General features: G+C 40.3%; 1 protein-coding gene across 3 annotated transcripts in view; it reads left to right on the top strand.

Annotated features, from left to right (window-relative positions):
* Positions 1 to 227: 227 nt before the first annotated feature.
* The window catches only part of KYAT3 (kynurenine aminotransferase 3), a 66,671-nt gene continuing 40,742 nt past the window's right edge, over positions 228 to 26,156 (top strand). For 2 of the 3 annotated variants that reach the window (XM_060202297.1, XM_060202295.1), the window contains exons 1-2: positions 228 to 363; positions 14,760 to 14,859. In XM_060202297.1, coding sequence (XP_060058280.1) covers positions 14,761 to 14,859 — 99 coding nt within the window. In that variant the 5' untranslated portion in view covers positions 228 to 363; position 14,760. Of the gene's footprint in view, positions 368 to 14,759; positions 14,860 to 26,156 lie in introns of all 3 variants that reach the window. The other variant, XM_060202296.1, reaches the window with a different exon arrangement.

Genomic DNA, 26,156 nt, shown 5'->3' with positions numbered 1-26,156 from the left:
TAGAATCTGAATTTTCTTCCAGACCATATCCTAGGAACCCAAACAGGTAGCAACCCACACCCAATCAGAGGCCAGAGTCTAAACGGCACCGCCAATCCCCGCGCGTATCCAAGCCCCCGCCCCGCCCCACCCACCTCGGCGCTTCCATCTGCTCTGCGGGGTCCAGTTCCCCGCCTCCCTCTCGTCCCGAGCCTCCTCCACCCGCCCCTTCCGCCCTTCCAGGACTCCGCGAGCCCCCTCTTTCAGCCAATCCGCGTTCTGTATACAGCCAGACTCCGCCCCCTCATCTGCATCCCCCGCCCCACTGGAATACTGAAAGCTCACTCGGGATTCCAGTCCCGGGAACAGAGGAGATCGCGCGAGGTAGGTGAGTGGGCGCGAGACGTGGCCGTGTCGGGAGAGTTGCTGGAGGTTCCCTGCGGGCGGGCGCGAGAAGCCGCGTTGGGCTGGACTGTTAGGAAGATGCCGGTGGAGGGGCTGCCCGGCGCGGCCGGCAGCCTGGCTCCAAGTGGGGCTGGGAGGAAGAGCCTGGATGGAATTCCTTCAGGTCCTGGACTCGCCCCCCAGAACCCCTGGCCCTGGGTGCGGGGGACCCTTGAGGTTCTTCTGGACCAGAACTTCCTCTGCTGGGGGAATGGCTGCGGGGTGACTGCCCTTCCAGGGTGGGACCTCTGCACACATGCCTCACCCCCGCAGTCTTTGTCTTGCAGGAAGGAAAGAAGGAAGGGAGGGAGGGAGGAAGGGAGAGAGGCGGGAAGGAAGAAAGGAAGGGATAGATTGCACAATGGTTATGCAAAGAGACTCTGATGCCTGAGGTTCCAAAGTCACTGGTTCAATCCCCCGTACCACCATAAGCCAGAGCTGAGTAGTGCAAAAAGAAGGAAGGAAGGAAGGAAGGAAGGAAGGAAGGAAGGAAGGAAGGAAGGAAGGAAGGAAAGAAAGTCATCCACATCCTGGCTTTAAGTAGGGCTGGGTGGTGGCACACTTAGTTGACCAGTTACATGGTGCAAGGACCCAGGTTCAAGCCTGCATGGGGGGAAATTTTGCAAGTGGTGAAGCAGGGCTGCAGGTATCTGTCTTTCTTTCTCTCTCTATCTCTCTCTCTTCACCCCTCCCTCCTTAGCTTCTCCCCCTTTCTATTTTTGTGTCAAATAAGGAAATACAGTTATGTTTAAAATAAAGTTGTTCACAGACCAGGGAATGACAGGTTGTTGGAGAGATTGTGGAACTCTGCTTGTTACACTGCTGGTGGGAATACACACTGGTACAACTCCTTTGGAAGACTGTCCTTAAACAAATAAAAATGGAATTACCTTATGATCCAGCGAGACCACTTTTGGGCATTTATCTAGTACACACTCAAACACTAGTTAGAAGAGACATATACATCCCTTTGTTCATAGCTGCATTATTGACAGTAGTCAACGGATGGAAGCAGCCTAAATACCCATCATCAGATGGCTAGCTAATATATTCCTTGGAATACTACTCTGCAATGAAAAAAGATGATATTGTGTCCTTTGAGACAAAATGGATGGAACTGGAGGTGATTAGGCTTAACAAAATAAGAAATGGAAGACAACTATCAGATGGTTTCACTCTACATGAACTTGAAAAAAAATTAGAGAACAGAAGCAAACAAACTGTAAGACTTAAGAAAACTGTGATGGTTCTTTTTGGGAGGTGAGAGGGTGGGGCTACAGAACCTTGAAGGTGAGTGTGGTGTGGAACTATACGTTATAATCTTACAGTCTTGTAACAAACTATTAATAAAAAATTTTTAAATAAAACTGAACTGGCCACAGACGTGAACCTTAGTGGAATCAGTATTTTTTATATAAAAGGGGAAAGCAATCCAAGGAGGGCCAGTTGAGTACAAGAATCACTAGAAGAACCATTAGTGTGTGAAATTTATTAGAAAAATAATTAAGGGTTGTTTAAAAAAAAGAGTTAAGTTTATTTAGGAAAGAGTACACACCACTCCCCCCCCCCCAAAGGAGGAGAGAAAGAAGAAAGATACTAGAAGTCAGAGAGATTTGGGTTTTCCAGTGTTTTTAGCTCCACCCGCTCATCTTTGGCAATTGTCTGATTGTATTCCTGTTATTTGACTGGACTTCACAGTTGCTTTCACTGGCACTAGTGGGTATGGGCCATCTCTGGAACCAGCATTTAGGCTGTTGTTAGTGTGGTCTTAACCAATCTGCATTGTCTCCTCTTAAGTAAATATGTGTACAGAAATCTAATTCCGGGAGTCGGGCTATAGCGCAGCGGGTTAAGCGTAAGTGGTGCAAAGCACAAGGACCGGCATAAGGATCCCGGTTCGAACCCCGGCTCCCCACCTGCAGGGGAGTCGTTTCACACGTGGTGAAGCAGGTCTGCAGGTGTCTATCTTTCTCTCCTCCTCTCTGTCTTCCCCACCTCTCTCCATTTCTCTCTGTCCTATCCAACAACGACAACAACAATAATAACTACAACAATAAAACAACAAGGGCAACAAAAGGGAATAAATAAATAAAATAAATATTTTAAAAAAAAATCTAATTCCTCCCAACTCAAGCCATCTACTATATATTTTTCTTTTTTTAATTAATTTATTTATTGAGGAATTAATGTTTTACATTCAACAGTAAATACAATAGTTTGTACATGCATAATATTTCCCAGTTTTCCATATAACAATACAACCCCCACTAGGTCCTCTGTCATTCTTCTTGGACCTGTATTCTCCCCACCAACCCACCCCAGAGTCTTTTACTTTGGTGCGATACGCCAATTCCAGTTCAGGTTCTACTTGATTTTCTTTTCTAATCTTGTTTTTCAACTTCTGCCTGACAGTGAAATCATCCCATATTCATCCTTCTATTTCTGACTTATTTCACTTAACATGAATTTTTCAAGGTCCATCCAAGATCGGCTGAAAACAGTAAAGTCACAGTTTTTTTTATAGCTGAGTAGTATTCCATTATGTATATATACCACAACTTGTTCAGCTACTCATCTGTTGTTGGACACCTGGGTTGCTTCCCGGTTTTGGCTATTACAAATTGTGCTGCCAAGAACATATGTGTCCACAGATCTTTTTGGATGGGTGTGTTGGGTTCCTTAGGACATATCCCCAGGAGAGGAATTGCAGAGTCATAGGGTAGGTCCATTTCTAGCCTTCTGAGAGTTCTCCAGACTGTTCTCCACAGAGGCTGGACCAATTAACATTACGACCAGCAATGCAGGAGGGTTCGTTTGACCCCACACCCTCTCCAGCATTTGCTGCTGTTACCTTTTCTGATGTATGACATTCTTATAGGAGTGAAGTGGTATCTATCTCATTGTTGTCTTTATTTGCATTTCTCTGACAGAGACTTGGAGCATTTTTTCATGTGTTTCTCGGCCTTTTGGATCTCTTCTGTGGTGAATATTCTGTCCATGTCCTTCCCCCATTTTTGGATGGGGTTATTTGTTGTCTTGTTGTTGAGTTTGGCAAGCTCTTTATATATGTTGGTTATTAAACTCTTGTCTGATGTATGGCATGTAAAGATCTTCTCCCATTCTGTCAGGGGTCTCTTGGTTTGGGTAGTGGTTTCTTGTGCTGCGAGGAAGCTTTTTAATTTGATGTAGTCCCATAGGTTTATACTTGCCTCAGTCTTCTTTGTAATTGGATTTGTTTCATTGAAGATGTCTTTAAAATTTATGTGGAAAAGAGTTCTGCCAATATTTTCCTCTAAGTATCTGATAGTTTGTGGTCTAACATCCAAGTCCTTGATCCACTTGGAATTTACTTTTGTATTTGGTGAAATACAGTGGTTCAGTTTCATTCTTCTGCATGTTTCAACCCATTGTTTCCAACACCATTTGTTAAAAAGACTCTGCTTTCCCCATTTAATATTCTGGGCCCCTCTGTCAAAGATTAGATGTCCATAGGTGTGGGGGCTCACTTCTGGGCTCTCAATTCTATTCCACTGGTCTGTATGTCTATTCATGTTCTGGTACCAAGCAGTTTTGATGACAGTGGCCCTATAATACAATTTGAGATCTTGGAGTGTGATGCCTCCGATTCTGTTCTTTTTTCTCAAGATTGTTTTGGCAATTCTAGGTCTTTTCTGGTTCCAGATAAACATTTGTAGCATTTGTTCTATTCTCCTAAAAAAACATGTTTGGAATCTTGATAGGGATAGCATTAAATTTGTATATAGCTATGGGTAGTATATCCATTTTGATGATGTTAATTCTTCCCACCCATGAACATGGAATATCTTTCCACTTCTTTCTGTCTTTTTCAATTTCTTTGAGTAGTGACTCATAATTTTCAGTATACAAGTCTTTCACTTCTTTGGTTAGGTTTACTCCTAGATATTTTATTGGTTTTGTTGCTATAGTAAAAGGAATTGATTTCTGGATTTCAATTTCTTCTAACTCAGTGTTTGCATAGAGGAATGCCACTGACTTTTGAATGCTAATTTTGTAGCCTGACACCTTACTGTATTTCCTGATGATTTCCAAAAGCTTCTTGCTTGATTCCTTAGGCTTTTCTGTGTATAATATCATGTCAATCTGCAAATAGGGGGAGTCTTGACTTCTTTTCTTCCAATCTGTATGCCTTTAATTCCTTGCTCCTGCCTGATTGCTATGGCAAGAACTTCCAACACTATGTTGAATAGTAATGTTGATAGTTGGCATCCCTGTCTAGTACCTGATCTGAGTGGAAATGCTTCCAGTTTTTCACCATTGAGTATGATGTTGGCTGTAGGTTTGCTATATATAGACTCCACTATCTTCATGAATTTTCCATCTGTTCCCATTTATTGTAGTGTTTTGATCATAAAGCGATGTTGTATTTTGTCAAAGGCTTTCTCTGCATCTATTGATATGACCGTGTGGTTTTTGGTCTTGCTTTTGTTGATGTGGTGGATCACATTGATTGATTTACGTATATTAAACCAACCTTGCATGCCTGGGATAAACCCCACTTGGTCATGATGAACAATCTTTTTAATATACTGCTGTATCTGGTTGGCTAGAATTTTGTTCAGTATTTTTGCATCTATGTTCATCAGAGATATTGGTCTGTAGTTTTCTTGTTTGGTTGTGTCCCTGTCTGCTTTTGGTTTCAGAGTGATGTTGGCTTCATAGAAGCTGAAAGGGCATATTCCAGTGTCTTCAGTCTTCTGGATGACTTTTAAAAGTAGACATATTAGTTCTCCTTTGAAGGTTTTGTAGAATTCATTTGTAAAGCCATCTGGTCCAGGACTTTTATTTTTGGGGAGATTTCTGATAACTGTTCAATTTCAGTAGCTGTGATGGGCCTGTTCATGTTATCTACTTCCTCTTGACTTAGTTTTGGAAGTTGATAGGTATCTAGGAAATCGTCCATTTCTTCCAGGTTCTCTAGCTTGGTGGCATATAGTTGTTCATAGAATCCTCGCATGATATGTTGAATTTCTGCGGTGTCTGTTGTGATAGCTCCTCTTTCATTTAGTATCCGATTTATTTGGGTCTTCTCCCTTTTTTGTTTTGTGAGTATAGTTAAAGGTTTGTCAATTTTGTTCACTCTTTGAAAGAACCAACATTTACTTTCGTTGATCTTTTGTATGGTTTTCTTATTCTCAATGTTATTTATTTCTGCCCTAAGTTTAGTGATTTCTGTCCTTCTGGTTGTTTTAGGGTTCATTTGTTCTTCTTCTTCTAGGTCTTTAAGATGTGCAATCAGGCTGTTTATTTGTGCTTTTTCTTGTTTCCTAATGTGTGCTTGTATAGCTATGAACTTCCCTCTCAGTACTGCCTTAATTGTGTCCCAAATATTTTGATAGCTTGTGTCTTCATTTTCATTGAACTCTCAAAACATTTTGATTTCTTCCTTTATTTTCTCTTTGACCCAGAGGTTGTTAAGAAGTATACTGTTGAGCTTCCACATTATGGGACTGTTATTAATCTTTTGTTTATTGTTAAGTGTTAGTTTAATTCCACTGTGGTCTGAGAAGATGCTTGGGATGATTTCAATGCTCTTGAATTTGCTGATGCTGTCTTTGTGGCCTAACATATTGTCTATCCTTGAGAATGACCCATATGGACTTGAGTAGAATGTGTATTCCAGTTTCTTGGGATGAATGAATCTGAAAATGTCCAATAGTTCTAGTTTATCTCTTCATTTAGCTCCCTTAATGTCTTCATTGATTTTCTGCCTGGATGATCTGTCAAGTTGAGAGAGTAGGATGTTGAAGTCCCCTACTATGACTGTGTTGCTGTTAATATATTGCTGTAGCTCTTTCAGTAGACGTTTGATATATTTAGATGGCTTCTCATTGGGTGCATAGATGTTAATAATTGTTAAGTCCTCTTGATTGACTGATCCTCTGAGCATTAAGCATTGTCCCTTCTTATCTTTTTTAATCTTATCTATTTTAAAGTCTATCATGTCAGATATGAGAATAGCTGTTCCTGCGCTTTTTTGTGGGCCATTGGCTTGTATGATAGTTTTCCATTCTTTCACTTTAAGTCTGTGTTTGTCTTGTTGAGTTAGATGTGTTTCCTGTAGACAGCATATTGTTGGGTTGTATAATCTGATCCATCTTCCTACTCTGTGTCTTTTAGTAGGTGAATTCATGCCATTGACATTTATTGATATCAAAGACTGAAGATATTTTAACGCCACTATTGTAGAGTTTTAGAGTGTTCTGATATATGTCCTATTTCTGGTGGTCTGACCGTTTATAGGAGACCTTTTAGAATTTCTTTCAGGGCAGGCTTGGTCATAGTTGATGCCTTCAACTGTTGCTTGTCTAAGAAGGTTTTGATGCCTCCATCTAGTCTGAATGACAGTCAAGCAGGATATAGTATTCTTGGTTGAAAGCCCTTCTCATTGAGCACTCTATAGATATCTTGTCATTCTCTTCTGGCCTGTAGTGTTTGTGTGGAGAAGTCTGCTGCTAATCTTAAGGGTTTTCCTCTATAGGTGACTCTTTGTTTTTCTCTTGCAGCCTTCAGGATTCTTTCTTTATCCTTATTCCTTTCCATTCTAAAGATGATGTTTCTTGGTGTCTTTAAGTCTGGGTTAATTCTGTTTGGGACCCTCTGGGCTTCTTGAATCTTTATGTCTTTGATGTTGTCTAGACTAGAGAAGTTTTCAGCTATTATGGCCTGAAGAATGCTTTCTTCCTCTCCCTCTCTTCCTCTGGTAAGCCAATAATGTGTATATTGTTTCTTTTGAAGTCATCCCATAGGACTCTGTTGTTGTTTTCAGCATCTCTTAATCTCTTTTTGAAATCTCTTCCTTTTTTTTTCATTTTTTTTTTTAGTTGTCTCTAATTCATCCTCAGTCTTGCTAATTCTGTCTTCAGCCTCATTGATTCTATTCTCTCTACCCTCTGCTGTTTTCTGGAATTCATCTGTTTTGTTACCCTGCTCTGATACTGTTTTAGCTTCTTCAGCTAGTTGTGTTCTAAGCTCAGCTATTTCAGCTTTCAGCTCTCTAATAACCTTGAGATAATTAGTGTTTTGTTCCACAGTCTCATTTGTTGTTCCTGTATTTCTGATGACAATTCTTTCAAACTCTTTACTCACTTCTGTGATTATTTCCTTAGCTAGTGTTTGGATGTTGCACTTGTTATTTTGTGCTTCACCCTTTGGGGGGCTTTTACCTGGACTCTTGTCCTGGTTCATTTCTCCTATATTTCTTGTTGGTTTAACCATTTTATATAGTATGTTATGAGTTCCCTGAGTACTTTTCAAATTACTGATCACTATTGCCTGGATTGACTTGTGTCTAAGTAAGGTAATTAAAGTGTTCACAGTTGTGGAAGTTAACAGTTGTTTCAATAGTATTTTAATCCCTGAGTTGGAGCTCAGTGGCTTAAAAGCCTCTATTTTTTCTTTTTCTTCCCTGTAGGCTATGGGAGCCTGAGGGCTTTTAAACTATAAGTAGGCTTCTTAGCTTAATCACTGACTCCTGACCAAGAGATAAAGCAGGGTATGGCAGAGATAATCCAATTGTTATGCAAAGAGATTTTCACAGCCCCACTGCTATGACACCGAGGTATAGGTCTTCTCCTGAATTTCCTGGTTAGATCTCTGTCCCCTGGTGTCCCTCCCTGCCACTGCTTCAGATTCTGAGGACAGAAGCAATCGAGACTCAGAGTTGCACTTGGTGAGTCCCCGGAGAGTCCTCTCCTCCCTTCAGCCATCCCCTTGTTGGTAGAACAGACTGGAGGTAGTGTCTCAACTACCTGACTATTAGCAGCCACTTCATCTCTCCCTAGGCTCCTCTCTGTCCACCAGCCAGCCACACATGTTTGCAGTCACCGGTGGTTTGGTTGGTTCCTGAAGTCGTTCTAGTCCTGTCTTGTTTCAGTCCCAGGTGGTCTCCTTTGGTATTCCTACTTGATCCGGGAGCGCAGAGGAGAGGATTTTGTTTTTCTCTAAAGAAATTTATAACCATTATATCCTAGAATCCCACTTTCATAGAATGGACTTTCAGAAATTTTAGAGTCATGTTTCCTTAGGTGTAGTGTGAACTAAATATAACCATTTTTTAAAATTTCTTATTTATGAAAGGAGACACTGACAAAACCATAGGACAAAAGGAGTATAACTCCATAAATTCCCAGACCCAGAACTCCGTATCCCATCCCCTACCCTGATAGCTTCCCTATTCTTTATCGCTCTGGGAGTATGAAGGTAGAAGGTCTGGCTTCTGTAATTACTTCCCCACTGAACATGGGTGTTGGAGGGCAATCCATACTCTCAGCCTGTCTCTCTTTCTCTAGTGGGGCAGAGCTCTTGGGAAGCAGGGTTCCAGGACATATTGGTGGGGTCATCTGCCCAGGGAAGTCCAGTTGGCATCACGGTACCATCTGGAACCTGGCGACTGAAAAGAGAGTTAACAACTAAAGCCAAAGAATTTGTTAACTAGTCATGAACCTAAAGGCTGGAATGGTGCAGATGAAGATTTGGGGTGTCCATTTTGAAAATAGCTAGTTGTTCTATTTTAGTTATATTCCAAATGTCCCATGACTATACTAGTTTTTTTCCTGAGCCTGACCTCTGATATGCAGGTGGACCCAGGTTGTTGTCTGGGGAGATGATGTTATGGCTGTGAAAAGGGGTAGAAAGCTGATCAGGGAAAAGAGTAGCTCCCAAATATGGAAAGATGTATAAATACTGTTGACTGTAAACCCCATTGATTAGATCAGGGACCCATATTCAGCACAGGAGCCTATGTAACCTCTGCATCCCTGTAGGTCTGAGCTCACAGTCTGTGGTCATGAGTAGGAATGTTCCAAGCTGCCCCAATTTCAGGACCCATCTTCCTCAGGTAGTAGAGAGTATATTATCCAGCCTCCCTTCAGAGGATAGAACATTCTCTACTGTTAATTCACATTGAGGGTAAGGTCCTATGGGGGCCCCCCATACTGTTGTTCCTGATGGAGATGACCAGTGACAATGGAGAGAGGGATCTATTTGAAGAAATATAACCAATTTTTTCCACTCTTGCACTGGTAATTGGCATGACTTTGAGCAGTATTATCCCTGCATTGCTTTCCCAATCAGTATTTTGTTCACTGTCTAGATGCCCTCTGTTGGTTCAGTGAATATTGTATTCTAGACGTGGGTGGATTAAGAAATAGGATCTTTCTTTTGGTCAGACACGTATAACACTTTGTATTATGCATTCATTGGCCACTGCCTCCTCCTCCTTTTTTCTTCTCCTCCTTCTCCTCCTCCTCCTTTTTCCTACCTCTCAGTTCACCTTGTTTGACCTTTCATTTAATCTGAGCTTCCTCCAATTAAGTCAGTTTCTTCCTACCTCTCCTTCATATGTAAAAAGCACTTATAAATTGTCATTTGAATGTATGACCAGAGGTTTAAAGTTAAATTTTTCACTTGCACTTGTCTGCCCACCTTTTAGCCCTGGATTCTCTTTTCCTACCATTCACTTGCCTGCTCAACTTCTGGTGATTCTCAAATTTGCAAAACTTACCTTCTGTGTCATCATTTTAAACAGTCTGCTTCATTGGTTATAAATTGACAGTGTTTTGTTATCACGCTTACTTGAGTATGGAGTTTACTTACTGTGTGATGTATTACCATCAGACCTAGAACACAGTGATTCACAGCTAGCCAATTTTCACAGATCATTGTATTTAAGGATAAACTGTAAAGAAGAAAAAAAATACAGTGAAAATGTGGTTTAGAATTGAAAATCTAGGGAGTCAGGTGGAATCACAGCAGTTTAAGTGCACATGACCTGAAGTGCAAGGACCAGCATAAGGATCCCAGTTGGAGCCCCCAGCTCCCCACCTGCAGGGGAGTCCCTTCACAGGCGGTGAAGCAGGTCTGCAGGTGTCTATCTTTCTCTTCCCCTCTCTGTCTTCCCCTCCTCTCTCCATTTCTATCTGTCCTGTCTAACAATGACATCAATAACAACCATAATAATAACTACAACAATAAAACAGGGCAACAAAAGGGGAAGTAAATTAAATATATTTTTTTAAAAAATTGAAAATCTTCCGATGTCCAGTGGAGAAGCAATTACAGAAGCCAGACCTCCCACCTTCTCCACCCCATAAAGATCTCCGGTCCATACTCCCAGAGGGATAAAGAGGCTTCCAAAGGAAAGGATGGGATGTAAAACTGGTGGTGGGAACTGTTTGGAACTGTACCCCTCTTACCTACAATCTTGTCAATCATTATTAAATCACTAATAAAATAAGTACATTTAAAAAAGGAAAGGAGCCACACACACCAAAAAAAAAAAAGCATTGAAAGTCTTAAGACTGTGGAGAAAGCATAATGGTTGTGCAAAAGATTTTCATACCTGAGGCTCTGAGGTTCCAGGTTCAATCCCCAGCACCACCTTCAGCCAGAGCAGAGCAGTCTCCCTGGCTGCTCTCTCTCTCTCATTAAAATAAAACAAAAGAAAAATATATTGAATTGAAAGTCTTGATTTTTCTCCAGCTTTTCACTGAAACCTTACTTAAGAAAAAGAACTTCAGAATCCCTCAAAGTATAGAGTTTCCTTCTTGGAGCCATTTTCCCACTAATACCCTCCGCAGTTCATCTCACTGGTGGTATTACCTAGTTAAAGAGTAGAGGATGAAGGGGGTGTGTTTAATGGCAGGCTGGGGGGAAAGGAGGAGGGACATGGGATGAAAGGTCGTAGTGTGCCCAAAACCAAGAGAACAAATTGACCTGAGGAGGAGACAGGACTTCTCTGGCAGGAGCTAACAGCTGCAGCTGCAAATAGCTCAAGAATTACAAAATGGGATCAGGCAGTGGCTCACCTGTGTAAGCACACACACTACAGTGCACAAGGACTCTGGTTCAAGCTCCTGGTAGCCACCTGCAGGGGGGAAGCTTCACAAGTGGTGAAATAGAGCTGCAGGTGTTTCTCTTGTCTCGCTCCCTCTCCCCGCCCATCCCCCTCTCAATTTCTATGTCTAGCCAATAATAAATAATTAATCTAAATTTTTAAAAAGAATTACAAAATGTATTTAACAATATGTAGCAATGGGTACAAAAGTCAGGTTCCATTAACTGTAGATTGAGAACAGTAATTACTGTTTTTGTTTTTTAAAGTTAACTTTCAGAAGAAAATGTCTAATGGGTAAGGTTTTCATTTGAACTGAAATGAACCAACAGGATGTTGGGGTTTTTTGTCATGGTTGTTTGTTTATTTACATTTATGCCTCTTTTCCTGCCAACTGGAAGAGATTTCTCAAGGAATATACTGAAGAAGGAATATATGCTGAAAACACAAATGAGTTAGGTTTTATTTATTTATTTATTTTCCCTTTTGCTGCCCTTGTTGCTTTTTTATTGTTGTTGTAGTTATTATTGTTGTTATTGATGTCGTCGTTGTTAGGACAGAGAGAAGTGGAAAGAGATGGGGAAGACAGAGGGGGGAGAGAAAGACACCTACAGACCTGCTTCACATGAAGCGACTCCTCTGCAGGTGGGGAGCCGAGGACTTGAACCTGGATCCTTAAGCTGGTCCTTGTGCTTCGTACCACCTGCGCTTAACCCTCTGGGCTACCACCCGACTCCTAGATGAAAGAGTTAATAACCAATACGTGGGGTTTCTGTCCATACAGAGGAAAGAACAAGGTGTAAGTAGTGGGAGGAGAATTTATCCTTTTTAGAAGAGTCACTTCCTTTATTGTAATAGGAAGGAAGAAAAACAACTTTTATTTTTACGTTTGGCATTTTAGATTTGGGTAATTTAGAAAGTTCCAAACTGATAGCTTCTATTTGTTTTAGTTTTAATTTATTTTATTATTTGATTGATTGGTTGATTTTTTCTTTATTATTATTCTTTAATTACAATTTATGTATAAAAAGGATTGATTGATTTTTTTTCATTTCATTTATTTTTTATTTTTTTTTAATTTTTTATTTAAGAAAGGATTAGTGAACAAAAGCATAAGGTAGGAGGGGTACAACTCCACACAATTCCCAACACCCAATCCCCATAACCCACCCCCTCCCATGGTAGCTTTCCCATTCTCTATCCCTCTGGGAGCATGGACCCAGGGTCGTTGAGGGTTGCAGAAGGTAGAAGGTCTGGCTTCTGTAATTGCTTCCCGGCTGAACATGGGCGTTGACTGGTCGGTCCATACCCCCAGTCTGCCTCTCTCTTTCCCTAGTAGGGTGTGACTCTGGGGAAGCTGAGCTCCAGGACACATTGGTGGGGTCTTCAATCCAGGGAAGCCTAGCCAGCATCCTGGTGGCATCTGGAACCTGGTGATTGAAAAGAGAGTTAACATATGAAGCCAAACAAATTGTTGAGCAATCATGGATCCCAAGCTTGGAATAGTGGAGAGGAAGTGTTAGGGAGGTACTCACTGCAAACTCTAGTGTACTTCTGCTTTCAGGTATATATTCTGCAGTAGTTTATGGATATGTGTGCACATAAGCTCTCTCTCACAGAAACTGGTGTATATCTAGGTTATGGGACTTTGTTAGAAAGTGAACTACCTGAGATGAAATTAGAGTGTACTATTAAAGGAAAGGTCTCACCTGAGTAATGAAGCTGAAGGGTTGTCATTCCACACGTGAAGTCTCTGGATACATTCTGAGGTGAAGCATGTTGAGGTAGCAATCGTTGCTTTGGTTAGGTTGTGATCGGCAGATGCAATGTTATTTGGTTTGGATTGGGAGATGCATACGGGAAAGTGGGCCCTATCCAAGGGTTCCAGGACTGGGGGAAGTAGGGGCTCTATAGTGAAGATGTGAGGTTCCTGCTGTCTTAGGGTTCAAAAAGACAATCAATAGTTAATATTATCATCACATTATTTGTTAATTGGGTTAACTTTGAAAAGTCCCTTTGTTATGGTTTGCTGGACAGTATCCAGTATCTTGTATATAGCTGTGCTATTGGAAGCTTCTAATCTACTTGGTCTAGGCTTTTGAGAGAGTCCGCATATCAAATACATAGCCTATATATTAAAAAGATTCAGTTTGTGTTTTGAAAAACTTTGAGACATACAATTGATTTTCCCCCTCTCATATTAATTAACTACTGATTCTTGTGAGGAACGGTACTGAGGGTGGAAGTGGCATCTAACCTGGAAAATAAAGCATGGTGAAGGCTGGCTGGAAAAAAGGAGAGACCGCCTCCTAAAGATACTGATATTAAAGAATAGCAATGGTGGGGTGGATGCTCCAGTTTTCAGGGGAGCCAGGTGGTGATGCACCTGGTAAAAGCACAAACATTACCATGCACATTTTAAGAAACATTCAGTATATTATTTTTCACTTCTAAAGCTTCCTGTTGCCTTAAGACTAGATTGTTGGAAACGTCCTGTTGTATTTTCCTCTGCAAAAATGAATTATGACTTTTCAGACAACACAACATGTCGCTAACTTCAAAAGGTTCACAGCTGGTTTCCATGATAGCTTTGAATCCTTATAAAGCATGTCTCTTGGGAGTCGGGCGTTAGTGCAGCAGGTTAAGCGCAGGTAGCACAAAGCTCAAAGGACCCGAGTAAGGATGCCGGTTCCAGCCCCCCCCCCCCCCCCCGGCTCCCCACCTGCAAGGGGAGTCACTTCACAAGCGGTGAAGCAGGTCTGCAGGTGTCTTTCTTTCTCTGCCCCTCTCTGTCTTCCTCTCCTTTCTTCATTTCACTCTGTCCTATCTAACAACAACATCAATAACAACAAGAATAAATACAACAATAATAAAAAACAACAAGGGCAGCAAAAGGGTAAATAAATGTAAAAAAAAAAATATTTTAAAAAAAAACATGTCTCTTTTTCTCAAGTTTGATGAACCATTAGAGACGGAGGAAATACTGTCCACCAACAAGACATTGTCAGAGTCAAATATCATGAGAAGTTTCTGTTTGGATGTTTTTTAAGAATCTGAAGAATTTCCATTTCTTTTTTAATACCTTTTTTAAAAAAATGTTTTTATTTATTTTATTTGAAGAAAGAGCATTTTAGAGAGAAGGGGAGAAAAGTAGAGAGACACCTGCAGCCCTGTTTTGCCACTTGTGAAGAGCTTTACCCCTGCAGGTGTGTGTGTGTGTGTGGGGGGGGGGGTGAACCCAGGTCCTTGAGCGAGTTTTCCATTGCTAACTAGTAATATATTAATAAAATTTTACATTGCTTTTGTCTCTATCATGACTGGTATGGGTTTCCTTTACAGGCAGAGAAGCAATTCAGAATGTGTGCCTATTATATAACTCAAATCTACTGAAATGCTTTGTTATCTGTCTATGGAGGCACTGAGGGAAGTAATCCCTTTAATTTTTTTTTCTTTTATCTTGTAGCATGTTATTGGCACAGAAGAGACTTGGATCACTTGTCAGTAGCACAAAATTCCTGAAGACAGTTAATTCTTCAAGACTCCTTGAATTCTCTACTTCTGCTGTAAGTATTGCTTATCATTTTCTGAGTAAAATATTATTCATATTTTATGATATCACCCCCCCAAAAAAAGGACACAGTTTTTCTTATCGGAATAAACATTTCTATTTTACAAGCTTGGGTCATCTCTCATCATGGACCAGAACTAACAGTCACTGAACAACTGCTTATCTGTCTATGTGCCAGGTGTATTTCTGGACCTTGTATATTCATTACCTCTTTTTGTCTTCACAAAACTCTTAAATTCAAGTTAGGAATTTCGCAGAGCTAGGTAGTGGAGCACATAGTACTAAGCACAAAGACCCGTGAAAAGATCTGGGTTCCAGCTTCCTGCTCCCCACATACAGGGGGAAAGCTTCACAAGCAGTGAAGCAGGTGTGCAGGTGTCTTTGTCTCTCCCTCTCTATTTCCCCCACCCCCTCACAATTTCTCTATGTCCTGTCCAATAAAATGGGAAGAATGGCTGCCAGGAGCAGTGATTCACAGTGCTGGGGCTCAGTAACCTGAAGGCAAAAAAAGTTGTGAGTTTCTATATACCTAGTTCACAGATGTACTAATTTGCCCCAGGTCACTCAGCATGTTAGCGGTGTAACTGAAATGCCACATACACCGCTTTTGTGGCTTTCACACTCTGAAGAAGACAAGATACTGTAGCGCTGGGGAAACAGCATGATAGCTAAGCAAAAGATTTTTATGCCTGAAGCTCTGAGGTCCCAGGTTCAATCCCCAGCACTACCATAATCAGGGCTGAGCAGTGCTCTGGTCTTTCCCTCTATGTCTTTTTCCTCAGTTTCTCTCATTAATATAAATTAAATATTTTTTAAAAAATATATTGTCATGACTGTAAGTTACAGGCCTCATAAATTCCTGACAAGTTAAAATTTAAGTTATTTGACATCACAAGAAAGAAACAAATCCAGATGTGTATCTTACCACAGGAATCAATAATCCTTGGTTTTTGTTTGTTTGTTTGTTTGTTTTGCCTCCATGATTATCGCTGGGGCTCAGTGACTGTACCATGAATCCACTGCTCCTGTGGCCATTTTTTTTCGATTTTTTTTTTTTTTTTGGACAGAGAAAAAGGAAGGTAAGATATAGAGGGAGAGAGAAAGACAGACACCTGCAGACCTGCTTCTTTGCTTATTCCTTTCAGGTGGGGAGCCAGGGGTTCTAAGCAGGATCCTGGCCCAGGTCCTTAAGTTTTGTACTATGTTCACTTAACCTGATATGCCACCATTGTTTCCCCGCCCTCCAAGTGAATCATCATTTCATTTTCTTCAGTAGGTCAAGGGAAAATGTAGGAAAGGGATCTTTTAGAGGCAGTGCTCTGGGGTGAAAAGAACAGTTAAAAACCACAATTGCCAAATAAAATGTATGGGTCAAGGTTGTTCTGGGGGAGCGGAAGGTAGGTATTCTGGCTTCTGTAATTGCTTCCCCAATGAACATGGGCATTGACAGATTGATCCATAGCCCTAGCCTGTTTCTATCTCTCCCTAGTGGACCAGAGCTCTGGAGATGCAAGGTTCCAGGACACATTGGTAAGGTTGTCTGCCCAGAGAAGTTGGGATGGAGGCATGGTAGGCTCTGTAACTTGCTGACTGGAAGGTGGCATGACCTAAGTTGAGACAAAATGGTTAATGAACAGGAACCAAAAAGTAGGATTAGAGCAGATGAGATTAGGAATTTTAGGGTAGAAGGAAACTAGAAAATACATTTTAGGCATCTTCCTGGGGGCACACAACTATGGTAATTTTGTTTGAGTTTGGTAGCTAGCCTGAGGTTGGATAAGAATATTGTCTGAAAGAATGGTGTCAAAGTAGAGAAAAAGGGCTAGAAACTTGGATTAGGATAGTGAGTAGCTCCTGTCCTTTAGAACCTTTTTAAAATTATCAAATAAGCATCATGTTGCTTCTTATTCCTTTGTAAGTTGGTGGTTATATTTAAATGTATCAAATATATTTAATTTATTAAAATGTATTTAGTACCTAATACCTATTTTATTTAATTAACATCAACATATAATTCTATAAAAGTAAAAATATATATAATTCCATAAAAAATATCAAAATCTACTGTTCATAAAAGAGAAAGCAGTAGTATATAATTAAACCCACATAAAATTGGAAAAGACTGGACATAGCAAATACACAAATAGGGGAACAAAGTAGCCTAAAATACCACCAACAAATTAAAATTGAAAATTTTATCATGAGTAAAGAACATTCATTAAGTTTTTTTTTTTTTTTAGATACTCTGTTAAGAGAAAAGGCAGAACATAAAAAGTATTACATGGTCTTGCAAATACCAAATCCATAATTTAATTTAAAAGATAAGCAGTGTTCTGGCTAGCCTAGCAGGAGACACCCCATTGGAGACATACAGTGTTCACAAGCTGATTCCGCCTAGTCTTGAAGTACCTAAGTCCTCTTGTTGTTGTGTTTATCTCTACCCATATGTTGTGCACCTTTTTCTGAGCAGCTCTTGCACAATTTGTCTTTTTGACACTGGTTTGTAATCATGGGTATTAAATTAACAGCCTTAACCCACTATTTGGGAAGACATTTCCTGGGCCTGCCCTAAGTCATCCTTCAAATCTTAGACGCAGACCTCTCAAAATACATACAGTTAAAACTTTATTTTTATGCACAACACCTTGGGGAGATGGGTTAATACTTTTCTTTTCTTGATAAGCTCCTTTTTTCAACATCATTGCAGCAAAAAAAAGTTTTTGAATTCAATATACTTGTTATTAGTGATTGAATACTGTTTACGAGATTATAAGATTACAAGAGTGTAATTCCACAGCACCAACATTTTGTGCCTCCAACCTCTCAAGTAATAACTGCCACAGTTCTCACAAAGTATTAGTGACAGTGTCATCCTCCCCAACTCCGAAGAGTGTTTAATTCTCTCTATTCCATATTTGAGTGAAATCATCTGGTAGTTCCTTTACTTCTTTTTCTCATCTTTACCACGAGTGCCACCTAGTGGTGATTCTTTAAAACTGCATTTTCAACTTCAACAATAACCCCAAAAGATGCCTCTTTTGCTATCAGTGCCAGTTTAATTTTAGAACATAGCAAGCAGTCTGTGTATGCAAGATATTAATCTACTTCAGAAGTCTCTCCATGCTTTTAGAAGTTACATGGGTTTTATAGATACTTTCTGATACATCTAGTGTTCATAGTTAATTTCCTGTAGGATTCCACGTTTTTTGGTTGTTGTTTTTTTTTTGACACCTGCAGACCTGCATCACCGCCTGTGAAGCGACTCCCCTGCAGGTGGGGAGCCGGGGGCTCAAACCAGGAGGATTCCACGTTTATTTTAATTTTCAAATACTGGATCTTATCGGAATTGTAATTTTTATTTATTTTTTAAAATATATTTTTAAGTATCTTATTTATGTATTAATGAGAAAGATAGGAGAGAGAGAAAGAACCAGGCATCACTCTGGTACACGTGCTGCCGGGGATGGAACTCAGGACCTCATGCTTGAGAGACTGATGCTTTATCCACCGTGCCACCTCCCGGATCACAGGAATTGTGACTTTTAGATAGTGGGCACTGATTGCTGAGTCTTTATGTCTTTGGAAATTGTAAAATGTCTTGCAAATTTCCACTTGTGGATTAGTATCTTCAGACTGCCTTAACAAAGTACCACACACTGAGTAACTTAAATAGACATCTATTGTAAGAGCACTTCTGATCCGGACCCACACAAACTGACACGAGTCCCGTATATAAGTGAAATAGAAGGAATTTATTTTTAAGTGTGAAAGAGTGATAATAAGGCCAGCACTCAGACTTGACACAGAGATGACACAGAACACAAGACAAGACAAGAAAAACCCCAGCTGGGTGATCTCAGGTCTGTACCAAGTCTGGTCCCGTCACTCTGAGATAACCAGGCTTGAAATCCACCCTCCTTTAAAGGAAAAGTGAAGGGGTGGGGCGTCTTCATGTCCTTGCTAATTTTATCTTTGGGACAAAGGTTTCAAAGTGAACAATCCATTCTTATCTAACAGGGAGGAAGCAAGCAGTGTTTACAGAAGCCGAGTGGACAAGTTAACATATAGCTGAGGAAGCAGGTGTTAAAGGATACACAGTTTCAGGAAAAACATTTGTATCTGCCAGGTGCAGAGTTGAAACAATTAGTGCATTAGTGTAATTTCATCTTATCTAGTCCCTCAAACATTTTCTCTATTTCAGTGGACTAGTCTAAATTTGGGGACTTCCATTTCCTCACACTATGACACCATAGTTTTGGAAATTAGAAAGCAGAGGTCAGAATTTTGGGGGAAGGTTGTTCCCTTCTGAAGAATGTGAGGAAGAGTCTGTACATACCTCTCCTCTAGCTTCTGACACTTTGCTGCCAATCTTTGCCATTACTGGACTCATAGAAGCATCTCCTTGATTTCTGCCTTCAGCTTCATGTAATTTCCTCTTCCGTTTTTTTTTTTTTCTGTCTCTCTCTCCTCTTCCTTCTCCTCTTCTGTCTCATCTATTTGTTTATTTTTATTACTAGAGTACTGCTCAGCCCTACTTATGGTAGTACTGGGGATGAAATCTAGAAGTTCAGAGCCTCAGACATGAAACTTATTTGCATAATCATTAGTGCTCTTACCAGCCCAGATTTTCTAAGTCTTTGCCTGTATCTAAATCCCTTCACACGCTGGTCGTTGCGCTTCACGCCACCTGTACTTAACCCACTACACCACCGCCTGACTCCCTCAAATCCCTTCTATTTTTTTTTTTTATTTCTTTACTGGGGAATTAATGTTTTACATTCAACAGTAAATACAATAGTTTGTACATCCATAACATTCCCCAGTTTTCCATAAAACAGTACAACCCCCACTAGGTCCTCTGTCATCCTTCTTGGACCTGTATTCTCTCCCCCCACCCACCCCAGAGTCTATTACTTTGGTGCAATACACCAATTCCAGTTCAGGTTCTACTTGTGTTTTCTTTCTGATCTTGTTTTTCAACTTCTGCCTGAGAGTGAGATCATCCCATATTCATCCTTCTGTTTCTGACTTATTTCACTTAACATGAATTTTTCAAGGTCCATCCAAGATCAGCTGAAAACAGTAAAGTCACCTTTTTTTTAAGTTATTTATTTAAGAAAGGAGATATTAACAAAACCGTAGGATAGGAGGGGTACAACTCCACACAATTCCTACTACCCGATCTCCATATCCCCTCCCCTCCCCTGATAGCTTTCCCATTCTCTATCCTGTCGCCATTTTTAATAGTTGAGTAGTATTCCATTGTGTATATATACCACAACTTGCTCAGCCACTCATCTGTTGTTGGACACCTGGGCTGCTTCCAGGTTTTGGCTATCACAAATTGTGCTGCCAAGAACATACATGTACACAGATCTTTTTGGATGGGTGTGTTGGGTTCCTTAGGATCTATCCCCAGGAGAGGAATTGCAGAGTTATAGGGTAGGTCCATTTCTAGCCTTCTGAGAGTTCTCCAGACTGTTCTCCACAGAAGCTGGGCCAATTTACATTCCCACCAGCAGTGCAGGAGGTTTTCTTTGACCCCAGAACCTCTCCAGCATTTGCTGTTGTTACCTTTTCTTTTTTTAAAAATTTATTTTTTATTTAAGAAAGGATAAATTAACAAAACCATAGGGTAGAAGGGGTACAACTCCACACAATTCCCACCACCCAATATCCCATCCCCTCCCCTGATAGCTTTCCCATTCTCTATCCCTCTGGGAGCATGGATCCAGGGTCATGGGTTGCAGAAGGTGGAAGGTCTGGCTTCTGTTATTGCTTCCCCGCTAAACATGGACGTTGACTGGTCGGTCCATACTCCCAGTCTGCCTCTCTCTTTCCCTATTAGGGTGGGTCTCTGGGGAAGCGGAGCTCCAGGACACATTGGTGGGGTCTTCAGTCCAGGGAAGCCTGGCCGGCATCCTGATGGCATCTGGAACCTGGTGGCTGAAAAGAGAGTTAACATACAAAGCCAAACAAATTGTTGAGCAATTATGGACCCAAATTTTGGAATAGTGGAGAGGAAGTGTTGGGGGGGGTATTCACTGCAAACTCTAGTGTACTTCTGCTTTCAGGTATATATTTTGTACTAGTTTATGGATACGTGTGAACATATGCTCTGGCAACCAGTGGCATAGCTATTTACAAGATACTGGGTACTATACAGCAAACCCTAACAAAAGGACTTTTCAAAGTTTACCCAATTACCAAATAATGTGATGATAACATTAACTATCCATTGTCTTTTGAACCCTAAAACAGCAGGAACCTCACATCTCCACTGACAATCAGAGACTTGGAGCATTTTTGCATGTGTTTTTCGGCCTTTTGGATCTCTTGTGTGGTGAATATTCTATGTCCTCCCCCCATTTTTGGATGGGGTTATTTGTTGTCTTGTTGTTGAGTTTGGCAAGCTCTTTATATATGTTGGTTATTAAACTCTTGTCTGATGTATGGCATGTAAAGATCTTCTCCCATTCTGTCAGGGGTCTCTTGGTTTGGGTAGTAGTTTCTTTAGCTGTGCAGAAGCTTTTAATTTGGTGTAGTCCCATAGGTTTATACTTGCCTTAGTCTTCTTTGTAATTGGATTTGTTTAATTGAAGATGTCTTTAAAATTTATGTGGAAAAGAGTTCTTCCAATATTTTCCTCTAAGTATCTGATTGTGGTCTAACATCCAAGTCCTTGATCCACTTGGAATTTACTTTTGTATTTGGTGAAATACAGTGGTTCAGTTTCACTCTTCTGCATGTTTCAACCCATTTTTTCCCAGCGCCATTTGTTGAAGAGACTCTGCTTTCCCCATTTAATATTCTGGGCCCCTTTGTCAAAGATTAGATGTCCATAGGTATGGGGGCTCACTTCTGGGCTCTCAATTCTATTCCACTGGTCAGTGTGTCTGTTCATGTTCCAGTACCAAACAGTCTTGATGACAATGGCCCTATAATACAATTTGAGATCTTGGAGTGTGATGCCTCCGGTTCTGCCAGGCTAGCCTGAGGGTATTTCACCCTGGGCACATGCTCTCTAGGTTGGAGAGAATTCGAACAGAGCCAACCTAGGATGCTGCTTACTCAGTGACGTGGGAGAGGAACCAGGAACTCTCAGCTGAGCGGGAACACAATGCAGTTCTGCCTTTATTGATCAGAAAAGAACTGCCTTTATACCTTCCAAAGCAGAAGTGCCAGGCCGGAAAAGGAAATGGGTAGGATAGGGTGTGGGAAGAAGGAAAGAGCATGAAAGTAGCAAGCTTCCATCTAACCAATGGGTCTTCAGCTGTTGAGAGAAGGTTCTAACCAGTGGGGATTAAACCAATGCCCTGCAGGCAGGGCAGGTCTCAGACAAAACAATGATTATGTAAATAGACCACAGCATCAAGCAATGGAGCAGGGGAGAGCTGGTGTAATGTCCAACATGGTTCTGTTCTTTCTTCTCAATTTTGGCAATTCTAGGTCTTTTCTGGTTCCAGATAAACATGTGTAGCATTTGTTCTATTCTCCTAAAAAAGGTGCTTGGGATCTTGATGGGTATAACATTAAATTTGTATATGGCTCTGGGTAATATATTCATTTTGATGATGTTAATTCTTCCAACCCATGGAAGAACATGGAATATCTTTCCACTTCATTGTGTCTTTTTCCATTTCCTTTTGTAGTGGCTCATAATTTTCAGTATACAAGTCTTTCACTTCTTTGGTTAGGTTTACTCCTAGATATTTTATTGGTTTTGTTGCTATAGTAAAAGGAATTGATTTCTGGATTTCAATTTCTTCTAACTTAGTGTTTGCATAGAGGAATGCCACTGACTTTTGAATGTTAATTTTGTAGCCTGACAACTTACTGTATTGCCTGATGATTTCCAAAAGCTTCTTGCTGGATTCTTTAGGCTTTTCTGTGTATAATATCATGTCATCTGCAAATAGGGAGAGTCTGACTTCTTTTCTTCCAATCTGTATGCCTTTAATTCCTTGCTCCTGCCTGATTGCTATGGCAAGAACTTCCAACACTATGTTGAATAGTAATGTTGATAGTGGGCATCCCTGTCTAGTACTTGATCTGAGGGGAAATGCTTCCAGTTTTTCACCATTGAGTATGATGTTGGCTGTAGATCTACTATATATAGACTCCACTATCTTCATGAATTTTCCATCTGTTCCCATTTATTGTAGTGTTTTGATCATAATGGGATGTTGTATTTTGACAAAGGCTTTTTCTGCATCTATTGATATGACCATGTGTTTTTTGGTCTTGCTTTTGTTGATGTGTTGGATCACGTTGATTGATTTGCATATATTAAACCAACCTTGCATGCCTGGGATAAACCCCACTTGGTCATGATGAACAATCTTTTCAATATACTGCTGTATCCAGTTGGCTAGAATTTTGTTCAATATTTTCACATCTATGTTCATCAGAGATATTGGTCTGTAATTTTCTTGTTTGGTTGTGTCCGTGTGTGTGTGTGTGTGTGTGTGTGTGTGTGTGTGTGTGTGTATGAAATATTTTTGAAAATAAAGTAAATCTGGGGGTCGGGCGGTAGTGCAATGGGTTAAGCATAGGTGGCATGAAGCACAAGGACCAGTGTAAGGATCCCGATTCAAGCCCCCAGCTGCCCACCTGCAGGGGGGTTGTTTCACAGGTGGTGAAGCAGGTCTGCAGGTGTCTGTCTTTCTCTCCCGATTTCTCTCAGTGCTATCCAAAAATGACATTGCTATCCAAAAATGACATTAATAACAATAGTAATAATATCCACAACAACAATAAAACAACAAGATCAACAAAAGGGAAAAAGGGAAATCTTATTTTGGTAGGGGAGAAGCATAATGGTAGGGAGATAGCATAATGTTTATGTAAACAGACTCTTATGCCTGAGGCTCTAAGGTACCATATTCAGTCCCCCACACCACCGCAAAGCTGAGAACAGTGCTCTGGTTAAAAAAAAAAAAAAAGTCAGTTGTACTCCATAACATTTCCTCTTATTTGGAACCCTTTGCTAGTAGTTTTAAACACCTTTTTTATTTTTTTATTTTTTTATTTTTTTTGAAAGGAGGAATGGAGACATTTAATCACTACCACTGAAAGTATCCTTTATAATCACAAAGCAATTTTTATTAAACAGTAAAAGTTCATGACAACTTACTGTTGTATGTATCGGATTAAGATTTATAGCATCCTTGATAAGCATTAAAGTTGTGTTAAGTGATATTTACCAAGAAAAGAAAATGTTGACATACTGTCATTGTTTAAATTGATGGAATTAAGGATAATAGTACAAATGAGGTAACCTAACCTATTTTTTTATCTTTCTAGCCATTATCAAAATGTACGCAAAACAGGCAGCATCTTGTGTTATGAAACATGTCAAACAAGAAAAAAAAATAACTTGAAAATAGGAGATATTTAGCTAAATGAATTGCCCATAAGTAAAATATTTGCAACACTTTATTTGGCTTTCTTACTATTATACAAATCAACTTTCTTGAGTTTAAAATATGCTGACTGTAGGTAATACATAATGAGAATACCATATTTTCAGCATGTCTCAAAATGTTAGTATCCAACAGAGTTTATAGTGCCAGTGATATACTATACTATGGCCTCTTCAGTATATATATACACACTTGTTTTTCATCCAGTGTGATAGAGAAATATTCTGATACTAAAGGGTATTTCTTTCAAACACTATCAAAATTATGTTTACCATAAATTAGGTTGTGTTTTAATACTAAGAAAGTCTATATCTTTCCCTCATTCTTTTGATCCTTGTTATAGCCTTATAAAAGCATCATAAAATCAAAGCTAGCATTGCCCAAGCACATATGCACACTATTTCTTATGAAAGAGGTAATAAAATAGATTTGCAGTGATAGAGAAAGCAGGGCATCCTCATTATTTTTCCCCTGAAAATTATTTATTTATTGTTAATTTTTAATTTTTTATTTATAAAAAGGAAATATTGACAAAATCATGGGATAAGAGGGGTACAGCTTTGCACATTTCCCATCACCAGACCTCTGTATACCATCCCCTCCACTGATAGTTTTCCTATTCTTTATCCCTCTGGGAGTATGGACCCAAGATCATTGTGGGATGCAGAAGGTGGGAGGTCTGGCTTCTGTAATTGCTTCCCTGCTGAACATGGGCTTGACAGATCGATCCATACTCCCAGTCTGTCTCTCTCTTTCCCTAGTGGGGAAGAGCTCTGGGGAAGCGGAGCCCCAAGGCACATTGGTGGGGTTGTATGTCCAGGGAAGTCTGATTGTATCCTGCTAGCATCTGGAACCTGGTGGCTGAAAAGAGAGTTAATGTACAGAGCAAAACAAATTGTTGGACAATCATGGACCTAAAGGCTGGAATAGTGCAGATGAAGTGTTGGGGGTCCTCCATTTTGTAGATAGCTAGTAGGCATATTTTAGTTATATTTCAAAGGGCCTGTAGCTATACTAGTGGTTTGTTTGTTTGTTTGTTTGTTTTACCTGAGCCTGAAATTTGATATGCAGGTGGATCCTAATTATTGTCTGGGGAGATGATGTCATGGCTGGGAAAAGGACCAGAAAGCTGGATCAGGGAAGAGAGTAGCTCCATAATACGGGAAAGGGGTATAAATATTTCTGTAAACCCCATTGATTTGATGTGATCTGGGGCCCATAATTAGCTTAGGAGCCTGTGTGACGTCTACATCCCTTCTAGATCTGAGCTCACATTCTGTGGTCATGAGTGGGAACATTCCAAGCTGCCCCAGTATCGACCCATCTTTCTCAGGTGTAGCATAGAGTATGTTGTCCGGATCCCTTCGGAGAATGGAACATTCTCTACCATTGTTGATCCAGGTTGAGGGCAAGGTCCTATGGGGGCCCACAAAGGGGTCTGTTTTTTTGTTCCTGATAGAAATGACCAGTAACAATGGAGAAAGGGATTTATTTGAGTTTTAGGTGCATCAAGTCTGGGAATCTCAGGACTCCCTGATTAGGGCCCCAGCTAGACCCCTTTTATAGTGCTTCCTGCATACCATGCCAAGAATTGTGAAGCTCAGTACATCTTACCTAAACTTCTTCAAAGCTTGACTCAAGATTTTTACTTGACTGTATGAGTGTGAGAGAGACCAGAGTGGGTCTCAGCCATGTGGTTTTCTGTCTTGTTTTAATGTAGTACAAGAGATCAAACCCAGGGCCTCACATATGCAAGACTGTTACCACTGAGCCACCTTGCTGGCTCTCAAGATAACTGATTTTTATTTGTTTGTTTCATTGTTCTTCCTACTGCAATTCAGACCTTTACGTTGATTTCTATAATAGG

The sequence above is a fragment of the Erinaceus europaeus genome, chromosome 11, assembly GCF_950295315.1.
Source record: "Erinaceus europaeus chromosome 11, mEriEur2.1, whole genome shotgun sequence".
NCBI lineage: Eukaryota > Metazoa > Chordata > Mammalia > Eulipotyphla > Erinaceidae > Erinaceus > Erinaceus europaeus.
This window is presented reverse-complemented; position numbering and strand designations above follow the sequence as displayed.